The following is a 15,601-nucleotide window of genomic DNA, read 5'->3' as shown; positions in this document are numbered from 1 at the left end:
GAAAATGGAGCTCATTGTTTGGAGCGTGTGTGTAAACAGGGTGTACACACAGTGTATGCTGAATAAACACACACACACACACACACACACACACACACACACACACAACCAATGGTGGATGCATAAATTAAACATGGGCAATGTTTCAAGTAATGACATCAGTGTGTAGAAGTAACCTCTGTCAAAACCTCAAGTTTCATGCTGTTTTTTTTCTACTCTTGGATCTGTAAGATGTCATGAGGAAGAGGCAGACACCTGCAGCCAATCAGAAGAAGAGCACCAACATAGGACACGTAAAGATTATTTTGGACAGAATGATTCAAAGCTATTCTAGTAGCTTTAAAACAGATTAAGGAAAACTCAGCAGTTTTAGTGAGGAGTCAAGTTCATGGAAAACAATTCGGACTTGTTTATGGGGAAAATGTCCCAATGTTTAAAGTATGAAGCCTGAACTTTTGGTTCACAGGGGTTACTTTTACACCCCTTACATCATAATTTGAAACGCTGGTCTAATGGGGTTTGCTCACATTAAATATGCGATTACTTCATCTATCGAAATGCAAACAGACTACTTTGGTCTGATATTCTGGCTCAGTCGCTTCAGACACAGAAGCATTAGTGATGACTTCAGGTGGAAATGTGGATGTGAATGAACTCTGACGCCGTGAGTCTTTGGGTTTTCGTTTACTCTCTAAAGAAGACTTCTGTTTGAGTGTCAGCTGACTGGAGGTGAAACAGGAAACACATCAAGCATCAACCATTTTCTTTCCTTAAGATTAAAAATGAGGCTGCAGAGAGAAAAGTATTTTGTTATCCTCAAACAAACATCTAAAGCACCAAGTACCCACTTCCAAAAAGATGAAGACACTTTCCTAATCACTTCCTGTGAAGTTTCTTCATTACAGAAATGTTACAGCTGTTAAACTCTAGGCTTGCATTGCCTCAACCTCAGACAAGCTTGTGTTGAAAAATGAAAAAGCTTCCTGTGTTGCAGCAAAAATCAGGAAAATAATAATCTGATCATGTTCTTGACCTCTGACCTCTGGCAGCAGCTCACAGAACAGCAGATTCTGCCTTAATTGGGCTGCGTGACACAAAATGCATGGCGTTGTAAGAACTGCAGCCATTGTGATCTGCTTGTTTACACTAAAAGCCTCTCTTGCATTCCTCACACTTGGATGCTAAAGCAAGCAAAGCGTTTGACTTGAAAAGCCAACTAAAGCTAGAAAACAAAGTAACAGTGAGTGTCTGAGGTGGAGACAAAAGTTCTGGCACTAAATGACGTCACCTGAATGCTTTAAAGGTTAATTTAAAGGTCAGAGCAGTGACGGCAAACAATGGAGGGAAAACCAACCTGCGGGATGCCCAGCCAGTCATCAGCCAGCTGCATGGCTTCGGTGGCATTCTCCACTGGTCTGACTGGATCCCAGGTCTCCCAGTCTGGACACAGGCCTGCAAACAACAGAAACAAAACAATTAGTTTACAAAGAGTTGGGCTTGTATTAGCAACACTTACATGTTGTACACAATAAGATAAAACTCATTATTCTTTGTTTAAAAAGTAATCTAAAAGACTGTTTATAATTCTGATGTTTTCAGTTTGGCATTTTTAGGAATCTCATACATAAACATGGAGCCTGGCTTTCACTTCGATTTCACACACAGGGTAATTAAAAATACCAGTGTGGTTAAACTCCAAAGGAAACACACCCATGCTGTGAGAAAGCCGCTCTTACAGGCTTGCTGCATGCCAAATAGTTCCAGCTTCACCCAAAAATGCCATCTGACGATACAGTGTAATTAATTTTTGCTAATGAAGTTTGTTACGGTAAACTTCCTGCACAGCCTGGAACAACAAGGCGTACCTGGTGCACAGCTGTCCACCAGTGCTCCCAGTACTTTGCCGTCCCTCCAGTCCTGGCTGAAGTTGGTGATTGGTAGATCGGGGACTTTGTGTTGGATCCAGCCCAGCAGACGCTGCTTGGGTGTCTTTGACTCTGCCTGAATACAAAAGCACATTGCAGTTAGAAAGCTCCTGAAGAAGATAGCTTTCCATTTACAGCCACAAAAACAAGTGATTTTTAAAAACCAAACCACGAGCTGGACGTTACCTCTTCATCCTCGCCTTCCCAGACTGGCATGGAGATGGAGTAGTGTAGGATCAGAGTCCAGACCAGACCCAGGATCAGTTTCAGGTTCCCATCTACAATGGCTTTAGAGTCTGAAAGAAACAGGCAGACCTCAGGTCAGATTCAGATCAGTTATTTGCCCCCCTCCTTTAAGATGTCACCAAGCACCACAATCCCATAAAAAGGTTCATCTCCGTCCGTCACATCCCTCCGTTTGTCCTTTTATTAAATGTTTATTGGCTCATTTTCCCCCCCCTTTAGTGAGGTTTCGTGATTGGTACAGTTTGTTAGCAGGATTACAAAGTTATGGATGCAATTACGAGAAGAAGTTACCACAGTGAGGCTTGGATGGACTTAAAATTAACTGGAGAGGAAACAAATCATGATCCAGGAATTTCTGTAAGGATAATTTAACACCGTAAGCCAGGACACATTTAATCCCATCTTCACACAAATATCACATCTGGGTCCAGATCCAGATCCTACTGTCGTTAACCTCCAACTACCAACATTCATATTTACAACGTGTCCCACTTTCCTCTGCTGCCACACAGGACTGGATATTTCACGCTGCAGAATTCATTTCACAGAACTGTGCAACACTGAGCTTAGCTGCAGATCTGAAGTGCAAGCCAGCAACAAACCTGCTCCTGACTTTGTGGCTGTAAACCTTTTTAGCTCAGTCTGAACAAAGCGCTGCTGGGTAACATTTCACATCAACCAGACCTTACTGTACCAGCTGGTACCACACAGCAACATGAGTTCATCTTCAGCTGCTGCACACAGAGTTCAGACCACAGCAGATAAAATCATTTTATTCAGAGTCTCTCATAACAGCAGCAAGTTGTTAAAGCAAGCGTGTGATATTTAAATGAAGGTTATATTTAAGTAAAAGGAACATGTTGGAGAAGACATGTTTATAATGGTGTATACATTTATAGTTAAAGCAAATGTAATTAATATTTTAAAAAGTATTGGACTAAACATCTTTAAAGAGTGTTTTATAGTTTGAGGTCAAACCTTTTGCCCATCATACTTTCCAGCCTCTCAAAGAAAGCCATATTATGGTAAAGCTCAGGCTTAGACTGCTCTAGAAACAGTTTCAGACTTTGTCTTTGAGTACTGGATCTGTGTGATGTCACTGAGAGTCCCCATTCCTAATATGCTCATCTAATCCAGCTGCTGCTCAACTCTGTTTGAGAGGTGACATTGGCTTAGATGGAGAGGAGGAAAAAACAACAACATTTGGTTTCAGACTGAAGATGAACCGATATTGATAAAGATCATTTTGACTCATACAAAGCCACTAGCAGAGATAATCAGAAAAACTTGTTCTAATGAGTAACTGCTTATAATCCCATTAAAACATCTGATATCAGGCTCTTTTGAAGCAGAGCTGCACGAGGCCGCAGTCTACCTCTGCGAAACGACTTGTTTCATTTTATCCACGCCTTATAAATGGCCTGTGTTGGCGTTTTAATGCGAGCTGTTGACACAGTCGCGACACAGCTTATATCCGCTAAACACGCCACCACAGAGTGTGGGAAATCCTGTGATCCACCCCGTGAAACTTCAGCTCCGCTCCACCGCCAGCAGGACAGCTGTAGTCCCAACATGTTGCGACAGCTCAGGTTTAGGTGGAGCTTTGCAGAGCTGCCGCCTCGCCCAGTGACAACATTTGACTGTGTGCATTGCGACATCCTGCTTTCTACATTTTTTAAAAAAATTATTATCTCCCTTTTGTGTCCTTTAGCCCTCTTTTCCTGTTTCTCATTGTTAAAACTAAATTTGCTTTTCCTCCATCCATCTCACTCTCCCCACCTGCATGAATTATTAACATACAGCTTCTTATCTATGGTTTCTCCCTTTCTTCCCTTCTTTCCCACTCAGACTGTAATGCCACACCTTTAAGTATGTGTGTCACTACGAACTGCAAACACTTTGCCAGTGAACTTTACCCCCAACTCACATATCCACCCAGCTTACTAACGGTTTAATCACACCAGCTGTGACTTTCTGCATTAAGAATTTGTGAGTAACAAAGTGTTACATCAATGCATGAGAAATGCACGATTCACAGATCAAGACCATCCTTTTCTCTCCCACAGCGAGCTTTTGCACAGCCCCTCAGCTCATGAAAGTTGCCATTTAAGGCAGCTTTTGTCTGATTGGCTGTCTCTGACAATTAGAAGGTTTGTACAGAGGTGTGTACATGACCATATAATGACATCCCTACTTTATGATCAGATTCAGAGCAAAGACTAGAAATCAAACTGTCTGGATCAGAGGGACTTTTTAAAATTGTGCATGTTTCCTGTGTTTATATGGAATCGTGACCATGTGTAATGCAACGATCCACTGAACATAAACATTAAACTTCACGTTAAAATTGTGAGACAACAGATGATAGAGTTCGATTTGTGCAAATGAGACAAAGCTACCAGACGAAAACTGTTTTTCCCTCGAGACTGAGCGTTGAGTGTTTCGAGTTTCTTGTGTACTGTGAGGTAAAAACTACCACTTTTGTCAATGAGTCTGGCGAAGTGGAACAGCTTATCTTTTGTCAGAACCAGTTCAAAGAAAAGCCAATGAGGAACCTTGAATCCATCTCAAGGCCAACAGATAGCAATAGCTGTAGTTCCAAAAACACTTCTTTTCCTAAAGAAGGGCACTGAAAACCAGCTTCTACACCTCTGTAGTAATTTTCCTGCTCAATTTATGGGCTCACTACTTATTTTGGACCATACCGAATAAACAGTTCGTAATAATCTTCATACCTCATTTCAAACTGGAGGACTAGCTGTAGTGCTAAACTCTACACTCATTTTTAGGATGTAGGTTGGCTGAACCTCTGCTCCAACACTTCACATCAGGCTGGGAACTAAACACCGTGTGTGCGCCGTTGTCGACAGTTTTGTGGGTAACGAGGCTATCACCATGGTACCCCCATTGTTCATATAAAGGTCGAGAGTAGCAGAAAGACTGGAGGGCTTGGGGGGGGGGGGGGGGGGGGTTTTAAAAAGCAGCCAGTTAAAACGATGACGGAAGGAGCAGAGACAAACCCGAGGACCGTTTGTGGCATCTCCAGAGTTCAGCTCGTGTGAGTGCCACAGAGAGCAGGTTACAGACGGCTTTAACCGCTCTAATAATCTGCTGCATTGTTCCCTGCCGGTTAAAGTCTGAGCCCTCCTTTCCCTCCCTCGTGACAGACTCCAAGGTAGTGCTGAGGAGAAGACATTACTCCAGCAGCCAGCTACAAGTCTTCAGCTAATATTTCAAAACAGCAAGAGAAACTCATTATAAACCCTGATGTAACGTTCTGGGTTTGGTCCAAAGAACAAAGCCATAAATACTCCAGCAGCAGCAGCTTGCCAACTGAAACGCACACCTGGGCAGGTAAAGCCAAATTTTCTCACCAGTTCTTCATTTCAAGAAATGACTGAAGTTGTTAACTGTGGCAATGATTTGACTCCATCCAGCCCACAAACCAAGAAATATGAGTCATTTTGCAGTGGTTTTCATACAATGGATAAAGAGATTATAGCAGGATCAAAACAGTTCTGCATGACCCGACCTACAAACCTGTATATCAGAGCCCATTTGGCCTTTTTATTATCTGTACCAATCACACTCCAAACCCAATCCTCTGTTTTGCTCGACACTACTTTACCCTACTCGACAACAAATGTTTGTGAACTACATAAAGTCCCGATGCAAACCTCGTCCTCGTCACACCTACATACAGAATCTGCCGTCAAAACAAAACAAAAAAAACAAACTATTAAAAGAGCTGACATTTTTAGGCTTGAAACTGGCCAAGACAGAAAACAAAAGCTGCACTCAAAAGAAACTAAATTTAAATCTACAGCAGCATTATTTTGGACCAAAGTCAAACTTAAGACTTTGTTTTTTAAATAGATGTGACCGGTAATTCTGTGCATGCGGTTTATGTCCCAGTGACCAGCAAGTTCATTCAGATAGTTCTTCAATATAAGCTGCTGATATTTGAGACTCTTCTAGAACGACTGCCTTCTCTCCCATGCACAGGTCCCAACTTTGGTGTCACATTATCTACAATCAAGACTGAAACTGCATGACTGCATTAAGTCATGGGAAATATTTTCTCTTCAGTCAAATCCACTTCTGTGATTATCTACAGTTTAAAATACTTTTTTTTTTTTTTAAACCCCTTAAACAATATTTTAAATAGTAAATTGAACCCATCTCCCTTCTTGTACCCGTCCCTTACACCATGTGTAGAGCAGGTGAGTGCACTCAGTATTCACAGCTAACATGCCGTAACCATTAAAGGTTGACACGAGAGGTCTGCCTCAACTCCTGCGCCCCCAGCGATAAGAGACCACTGCAGTCGCCACCTCTTTTATTCTGAGATTCATCCATCCACAGCTCCATTCACAAAGTGGCTCACATTTAATACAGCCCGGATCTGCATCACATAAACAATGTTTTAGCCTCTCGGCAAGATGCTCTTCCTGCCCATACCTGCTGATTTGACCAGCTGCTATGGAGACAAAACAATATCAACACAACAAGGACAGGACTGGAGAAGCAAGTACTGGGATAGTTTGAGTTTGCATAAGGACAGACAAAGAAACGTGGAATTTTTTCCTTTTCATGAAGAGAAATAGAAAGCAAGAGAAGGACTGTGATAGCATAAAGGTGAACTGAACGAAACTAAATGCCTTTCTTATCTGTGAGTCAAACCTGGACTCTTACAGAAAGTTGTATAATGAGCCCTGAGCGCTTAAGCTGAACTAATCAACCTACTTGCTGACCTAGAACTCCAGAAAATCCTCATCTCACACCCAAGTTACAGACAGGATGGAGAAGTAAACAAAACGTTTACACATAAGAGCCACAATCAAACCCTGAGATCTCTCCATAACTGATTCAGGTTTCCTAACAAAGTAATGTGATGACCAAAGCTATCCCACCTCTACCTATAAAGCTCAGTGCCAGGTACAACAGGTAATTAAATGCAGGTATGGAGAAAAAAAACAAAAACCATTACTACCAAGTCAATTTGGTTACATTTTGTCGCCACAAAAGTTCTGATCTATTTAAATGACTCTATACTCATGACCAAGTTGTCTCCCTTCTAGGATTGCAGCAGGTATTTAAGCTTTCATCCTCACATTTTGCATAATAAAATGTCTGACTTCTAGTGAAACACGACTCATGTCTCAATACGAGTAGAAGCTCCATCATGCTGCTTTGGATAGCCTCAGCAACATCAATTCATTTACTGAAGAGGAGCTGTGTCCCAACTTCAATAATGGACAGTCCAGGATTAAAGTCTTTCGATAGACAGGAAGAACTGGGCACTGCGTTCACTGATGGAGTGGAAAACCTAAACGCCGATACAGTTCAAATCCAGAGATTTCACTTTTCTCCCATTAGACTCCGTAATAGATTCAACTGTATTTTACTGCTCTGTGTGGAGGCGTCAGTGGGGCAAAGAATGGTCCCAACAGTTCTTCCAGTGTAACAGATCAGCTTGTCTGGGGCACTGATTCAATTTTCACCAAGCCTTTTAATAGAGTCTCCCCTTTGCCCATCTGCTGTGGTGAATTAAGGAATGTCAAAGATCACAAGCACAGAGCATCTCCACTACGAACAAGTACGACTGCTACAGTCCTGGAAATCTGAGACAGACATCTGAGAGGTGGCTGAAAAATGAGGAAATGTCCTACGATTAGACAAAAATCAGACACACCATGTCAAACAAAGACCGTTGCACCATGGCAACCAATCAACAGTCCGATCAAAAAGTTTAACCGTCTAACAGATATTAAAATGTGGATAGCTTGTACATCTTAGTGTTCTTGCATGTTGTACTTAAACTAAACATTAAACCTCCACCCCCAGCATTTTGAGCCAACTTCTTTTAATGACTTCAATTTAGGAAATATTCACACAGCTTCAAAGAGGTAGGGAGACATGATAGTTTCAATAAAACCATCAGTTTTAGGTCTACAAAGGAAGCAGAGCATCTGTTTTCTGATAATTCACTTAAGAAAATCACTACAATACAAACTTAAGGGTCATATCACGTCGGACAGCTGACCGCTCAAAACAAGTCCTTTCATATGAAAAGTCACCATAAACCTACGTTGTGATACCAGGCTCTTCCAGCTTTGTATAACTCAAATGCGCTGCGGTTGTTAAAATAAATAAAATTTGTCATAAGCAGAGGTCACTGCAGTTCACTTTCTTTCTAAGCATCTCGCCCTCAGAGGCACGGCTGCTGCACCGCTTACAGCTGTTCCTTTGCACGATGACTTGCAGACACACATGTTCAGCTTCCTACCCAATAATTTACCGCTCAACAGTAGAGAACAGTCTATGCCTAAAGCAGATCATCACACTGATCTCAGCCAACCACACCCCGCCTAAAACATTCACCTGGATGTCCAACACCGTAAGGACTGAACACTGAAACTGCAAATTCCTGTAAATATAATTTAAACCAAATCTTTTAAACCTGGGGCTCTTACAGGGTGACCTACAGGATGTCTGAGCAGTTTCCTGATGTTTTTGATCATTCAAGACAAGTTAAATTTTCAGTTTGAGTCAATTAAACGCTACTAGCCCACAGTCTCACAACAGTCCTGATTCTTCCTTTGGTGGAAGTCTAAAATCTCTTCAGTTGGTGCCAACATGCACGAAGACGCACGGAAGCAGCAACGATTTTAACGATGTCATGCGGTGAGATAACGGCAGAAAATCAAGAGAAATAGCCTGAAGACCAGTGGATGTGTTCAATTTCCTTTTCACCAACACACTGGCCTCAGAATTATAAACTCCAGCTTCAAACCATTTCAAACTTGTGCTTTGAGATTCACCACAGTAAACAATACGACAAAACTTGTTAACCAATTTTATCATTTCCACTTTTCTTGCTGTGGTTAGAGGCCACATGCCTGCTGTTAAATATTACGTTGGGTTTTACTTTGTGCTTCAGTAAGACAGAGGGGTGCTATTGTGGCAAATGTCTGCCAACACCCAAGAAGAAATTGTTAAGAGTACTTTATTACCCAAATACTCAATCATACATTTGTTAATATAGTGTTTGGGGTTCCTCTATAGACTTCTTGAAATCAGTATTTCCAAAGAGTCGAAAGTCTCCAAATATCTTTCAGCATTAGTTGAATTAAACCTGCCCCAGCCTGTCAGGGAGTGACTGAGGTTATTACAAGGGGCATGAGCTGTGCCAACCAGACACTGCAAGGACCCATGTTGAAAGCGAAGTGAACGAATATGTTTTAACACAGATTTTAAAAGGAACCATTTTTATGGCAGGTTGCAACATCAGCAAAAAGACAAAAAAGTAAATTTAGGTGGAAAAATAAATTTGAAATTTGGTGGCAAAAGTAAAAGTTTGGGTGGAACTGGACAAAGGATACCTGCAGTGGTAAACAGGATGTGGAGCTACCGCGTGTGTGGTTTGACCTCTGCTGCACAGATTCCTGAGTGGTGAGATCATCAACTCCATCGCCCACCCCCCACCCATCCATCTACTAAGCCTGTAAATCACCCTCCACCCTGCTGAGGACCAATGGATGGTGGTAGAGGAACAAAAAGCCACACACACACAGTATACATCTGAGCTTCAGTTTAAAATAACTATAAACACACACTCAGCAGGAAGCCTCTGCTGCTGTCAGATCGATTATTAACACATAATTCACACAACACACTGCCGGGAAACATGACGCACGCAAACAAAGACAAAGATGCATGACATTCCTCTGTGCTGAGAAACTGACGACACGTTCAGCGATAACGACCGTCATTCACAGGGTTTGGTTTGGGGGTGGATGTGGTTGAAATCAGGGTTGCAATAATAATTCCTGAGCAAAAATGTGTGCAAATGTACATAAAATAGTCTTAAAGTCTTCATTTTTGTAGAAACAAAGTCGTTTTAGGGGCTAAAGTTAAACCCAAACAAACTCCAATCACCACATCGTGGTGGTCAGCTGCAGTCACGATCCTGGAGCCACATCAATGACGATCCCACAGATGAACGTTTAAAATATAAAAGATTTTGATTGTTTTATTGTAATCAAGCGTTGTTTGCAGAATAAAATAGTTGGAACCACTTTTTCAAAAAAAAAAAAAAAATGCATTAAAAATAAGCCTTTTTCTCCGCAGACATATCTACGAAGTAGCAGAGATGAGTAAAACCTTTAGCAGATGTTTATAAAAATTTGTTTTTAGGTCTCCAGTGGGGGTTTAGTGAGCTTTAAAATGACTAGAAATCAGTTTTCAACTTCCACTGCTAGACATCAGGTCGGCGCTCCCAAACTGGGGCACCCATTGATGACATCACCGCATGATGCATTGGTGTAATAAGAGTGGCGCCTAATAGGAGTCACATGAATCATGCACCAGCAGCTCAGAAGGGGTGATCCCAGCAACAAAATCCAGATTACAGGCAGAGAGAAGAAAGCAAGAGGCTTTTAATGTCTTTGATTTGGGTAATGAGCGGTGAGCAGGATACAGAGTCTGTGTCATTCTGTCTCTCTCTCCGTCTTTAATCTGGTTTTGGTTGGGCACAAACAGCTGCACAGACACAGATCAAAGACTAAGTTTGCTCCCATGTTCTAGAGAGTCGTTCACAGGGATTCCGAGTGAATGAACCAAATGATGAAAACTGGATAGCGTCCAGCGTCTGCAGGCAGTTTACCAAGCAGCAGAAATGCAAGAGCTTGTGCACCACAAACAATAACAGGCCTAAAACTGAGCTTTGTGGGACACCGCAAGCATGATGTGCAACACAGCAAACAACAAGTATGATATGGACAAAGAGCAGAAGAAATCTGAAGGTCAGAGGAGCCACAAGAGAGCTCACTAACCAGCGCAGAGCTGCCTTGTCATTAACACACAAACATCTGGCATGACGTCTGCATGCATAAACAAGACGCACACTGACAAACACACTGCAGCGTTTAGCCCTGCATGACCTCACCCTGCTGGTTCCCAGGCAATGATGTCATCACAACCAGACCTGCCATGTGGTGAGGAAGAAGAGGTTGATCGAGAAGAGAAGAGAAAAAAGGGAAAAGGGGAGAAAACTGGAAAAGAGTTAAAGTGGACATGCAGCCACAAGCTCGCACACAAAGACGAAAGCAGCTGAAGGTTCAAAAGCTCCTTGAAGGGTTTGACAAAACCCTCAGGTGATGGTTGTGGAGGGGGAGGTTCAGACTATGTAACAAGTCCAAATATAAGAACGCACTTTTGTGCAGCTGTGCTTCATTTTCCACTTCGATGGATTACAGCTTGTGTGACAGAACTGGTGATGAACATCAATTAAAATAAAGTCAGTAATAGAAATGAGTCAGTTAAACTACTGAGCACACCAACACAAAGTCCACTGGACAAACCTGTCATTACCTCATATGTATTAAATAACTTGAGACCATTTGTCTTAAAATTTAAAAAAAAAAAAAAAAAAAAAAAAAAAAAAAAAAAAAATCCACCCCAGCCCAACATTACTCTACAGAAATGATCAACTTATTCACAGTTTCTGAAGTTAAGGCAGCCTAAAAACAGCCAAATCCTTTAAAACTCAGATAGGAAAATAACTAAAACCAGACTTGTTTAGTGACTGGATCATTTATTTATTTATTTTTTTTAATATATAGAAAAACAGGAGGAAGAAGAAGAGGGGCAAAAGATTAAAAGATGAAGAAATGGAGTGAGTAAGACGAGAAGCATTTGGGATATTTGCAGCTGAGCCAGGCTGCAGGAGGTTCACCGCAGTGATTATCAGTGAACAATCCTCAGTAAACCATCACAACCCCCCCCCCCCCCCCCCCCACACCTCTCAAATTAAACCTACAACTAAATCTAAAACACGCACTGAACTCAGTCTGCCTGCATGTGCATCTGTGTTTTCAGACCCAGCAGTGTATCGTCTTCCTGTCATTCTGATAGTCATCATTAACTAAATATTTGGCACACAGTGGCTGCGCTAAACTCTGCGTCATGTCTGCTGCCACTACACCCAGACAAAAGATCACACTTCCTGCATCAAAAACAGCTCAGCACCAATTCACAATGACAGACGACATGACAATAGCTCCCCTTCATAAATGCATGATCAGCTGTGAGACAGTCCAGCGTCTGTGTGAGTGTGGGCCATTTTTCACCTCTGATGATACCGCAACATAATTTAAATCGGTCTCCATTGTTCCTGTTCACAAGTTTCATCGTTAGATATCTGAAAACACCCAAACAGTCAGCTGATAGGATAGTTGGACACGACGATCAAACCTTTATTGGGTTCAGGATACTGTGCCATGTTTTTGTTTTTCCAACATAGCGCCACTTAATCTACTGTAGCCGCATCACTACAATACCCCAAAATGAAAAACAATCTGCACAGTTTCCTGTAAACTGAAATCCCTTTTTCTAATCATGTCTATTCAAACCAAACCAAAAGATTTCCACATGCACATGCAAGAGGTTTCAGTCAGAGAAACACATTGGGCACCTTCTCAAAGAGGTTTTAACCAGAGCTAAAGGGAGTTTGGGGTATTGTTATAAATCTTTCTTTACTATAAGTGAACAAAGTGTTGGTGATCAGCCCCAGAGGCTCACAGGAGTCCCAAAAACCTGGAGTTCGTTTTCTGTCTGGGTACCCAGCCATCGTTCAGATCATCAGAAGCTCCGTCCACCTTTTATGTCACCATTGGAAGATTCCTGAAAGCAGCCAGACCAAGAGGCCAGTAGAGGACCTGCAGCTTATAGTGCTTCCCACAATGGCTTCATTTTATTTTCCTCACAAAGGCACCAGTCTTTGTTGGAATCGGACTCGACAGGTGAGGAAGTGTGTGAACTTACCACCCATAGAGCCACAATAGCCTTATTAGGGGGAAATAAAAAGCAAATATCCTTAAAACGGCTGATTTTAGAGCGATTGTGTTTGTCATTCTGTTCCATGCTGACAAATTTCCTTCAGTGCTAAATAAAATTAAAAGAACCCAATTAGAGGAGCATAAGTAACAAGTCTCAACTGTGACAACTCCAATCAAAAACAGGTGAAACTGTAGTAAAACCTCTAAATGTTTGGTGGATTTCAGCTGACATGTGCTTCTTTAAAGCTTCTCAGTGCAAAAACTTTTTTGTTGCATTTACAGCCGAAACAAACAAAGGTACTTTTCTGTGTGCAGAGAAGGGGCGAGCATGCGTGTAAGTCGATATCCCGGCCGCTCTCGTGTTACCTTTTCTGCAGCCACACTGAGGCCCGGGTCTCACACACATTAGCATGGGAGGGAACGAAACTATAAACACCACAAACCCTTTATTTATGTGTATACATTAAACATCTTCAAGGTCTACATCAAATGCTACAACCGCACCGGGGGATCGTCCAATCAGAGCGCGCTGCCTCACATGTTCTCAGGCGCAGAAACTCGCCCTGGGGCCAGTTTTTTTTTCCTCCTCTCTCAAATCCTCAGTTTGAGGAGATTTCAGTCACATCTGAATGAGACATTTGGCACACGGACAGCACATTTTAGCTTTGTGTGTTGTTGTGAGGCTACACTGGATTTTAGAAATGTCAGCACTTTATGTGTGTTGCATTGTTACACTTGTTATTTAACCTACTTTGTGCAAAGACAGGGAGGAAAAAAAAAAACAAAAAAAAAACGACATCCTGTGAGAACACTGACATTTTTAGACAAGAGCCTTAAGTGCAACTCCTATAGTGCAGTTGACCAAGAAGCATCCAGTCAGACCTTTAGATACTTTGAGTTAATACGACATTTTTAACTCAAATTTTCACCACCAGGACAGTATTTTACTAGCACAGTTTTGTTGTCAGGGTATGTGCTGCTGATATTTTACTTTCGTTATTTTTGTTTAGCCCTACCAACATTTTAACAAGAGGCTTTGCCTTTTCTTGGGTCAGTATCCCAAAGAATGAGTAATTTTAATAACATGATTGCTTCATACAGGCAGCTGTACAAACTCCCGGGACTCTGGTGAACCCATGCCAATAGTAACAAAAATAAATAAAACAATACTAATAAATGAATAGATGGACATTGAGCAGTTTTAAAAATTAAAAAAAAAAAAAAGGGGGGCAGAGAACTACGTACTGGGGGAAATCCTCATTACAGAAATGTTCTTATGACTCGCCTGGTTGATTCATTCTGATATAAAGAGCAGTTTTTAACTTCTTCAAATTTCTTTAACAGCTTTAGATAATTCACAATGATTTAAACCTTCTAGACTTAACAAAAACTACCTTTACCTCTTCAGACAAACCAGGATTACACCAGTGAGTAAACCGACCGTCTATACTTAGACATTATTGCTTCTCAGCGAGGAGATGCGTAAGGTGGAGTTGAAGCTGGACCCCTTTGGATCAACAGTTTCAGCTGGCCTAAAGCCGAACGACTTTTCCCAGTAATTTTAGTATCAGACAAATGCTGTAATGCAATAAAATCATGACAGTTTCCCAAAGTTGTGCCACTTTCCCAACACAAGGATTTGAGCAAAATCGTGAAGAGCTCCTCCAGTTAAGTCAGGAATAGAAAAAATAAAGCTCTTACTCTGAGAATCTTTGAGCGTTTCACAGAAAGTTACTTCTTCCAGTTTGCCACTTATACCATAACCTCACAATTTTAGACTAGACCAATAACACTGCAAAGAGTTTACATGGTCCAGAGTTACCCGGTCTCCACAATAACCTCAGTTCACAGGCTCTGAGGAAGAAATGTATAATTAAACCCACCGAATGACGAGGAGAACTTGGGGAATGTGCTGGTGTTTTTCGCACTGGTGGTTTTTATAGTGTGTTAGCGCGAGCTTGCTCTGACAGCGAAAACATGAAAGCAGTTTTGTCTTTCCCTACAAAAAGAGAAAAAAAAAAGTGCTTTATGTTCCAACACCTTGGGTCATGCTTCCTTAATTTCTCTAATGCCATCCTTCAAGGTTGAAGAACCAAAGATAAAACACTGCAGATGTTATCCAGATTTATCTAGTTATGCTTCTAGTTTTGGACTTATTGTATGTGACACATGCTGTGATCTGGTTGCAATTACTGATCTGGTTGCAGTTATTCTCAGTGATGACACACAACTCTACAGAGGCTGTAAACAGGGAGCTGAGGATGAGACTGCGGACTTGAAAACAACCTCATCTGGATGGCCCATGTTTCTGCTCCTCTACATGCTGACACAGTTCAGTCAAGCCACAGTAGCAACATCTGCAGCGAAGAGGAGCGAAGGCCGGAGCCATAAATATGACACCGCCATGATGGCTTGTTCTCCTCCTGGAGGATGGAAACCAAGGAAGTGAAACAGATGAAGGAGCAAACAGGTTTCGGTAAGAGTGGAGCGATGAGGTTTCAGTGAGCGCAAACACGGCCAACTTAAACACTCCTCCGTCCAATGACTCAGACACAGGAACCCTCCGAGAATCCTAAAAGCTCCAGTTTC

The 15,601-nt window shown here is 41.8% G+C and overlaps 1 protein-coding gene across 2 annotated transcripts in view; it reads right to left on the bottom strand.

Moving 5' to 3' along the window:
- Window positions 1-15,601, bottom strand: part of flnba (filamin B a) — a 63,664-nt gene that overhangs the window by 34,235 nt on the left and 13,828 nt on the right. For both annotated transcript variants that reach the window (XM_085457201.1, XM_085457202.1), the window contains exons 2-4: window positions 2,112-2,221; window positions 1,866-2,001; window positions 1,355-1,452 (exon numbers count right to left, since the gene is read on the bottom strand). In XM_085457201.1, the coding sequence (XP_085313327.1) occupies window positions 1,355-1,452; window positions 1,866-2,001; window positions 2,112-2,221 (344 nt within the window). The remainder of the gene's footprint in view (window positions 1-1,354; window positions 1,453-1,865; window positions 2,002-2,111; window positions 2,222-15,601) is intronic.

Source organism: Copadichromis virginalis, linkage group LG5 (assembly GCF_057382275.1).
Source record: "Copadichromis virginalis isolate Kocher_CV1m ecotype Utaka linkage group LG5, C_Virginalis_male_GT1.1, whole genome shotgun sequence".
In the NCBI taxonomy this organism is placed as follows: domain Eukaryota; kingdom Metazoa; phylum Chordata; class Actinopteri; order Cichliformes; family Cichlidae; genus Copadichromis; species Copadichromis virginalis.
This window is presented reverse-complemented; position numbering and strand designations above follow the sequence as displayed.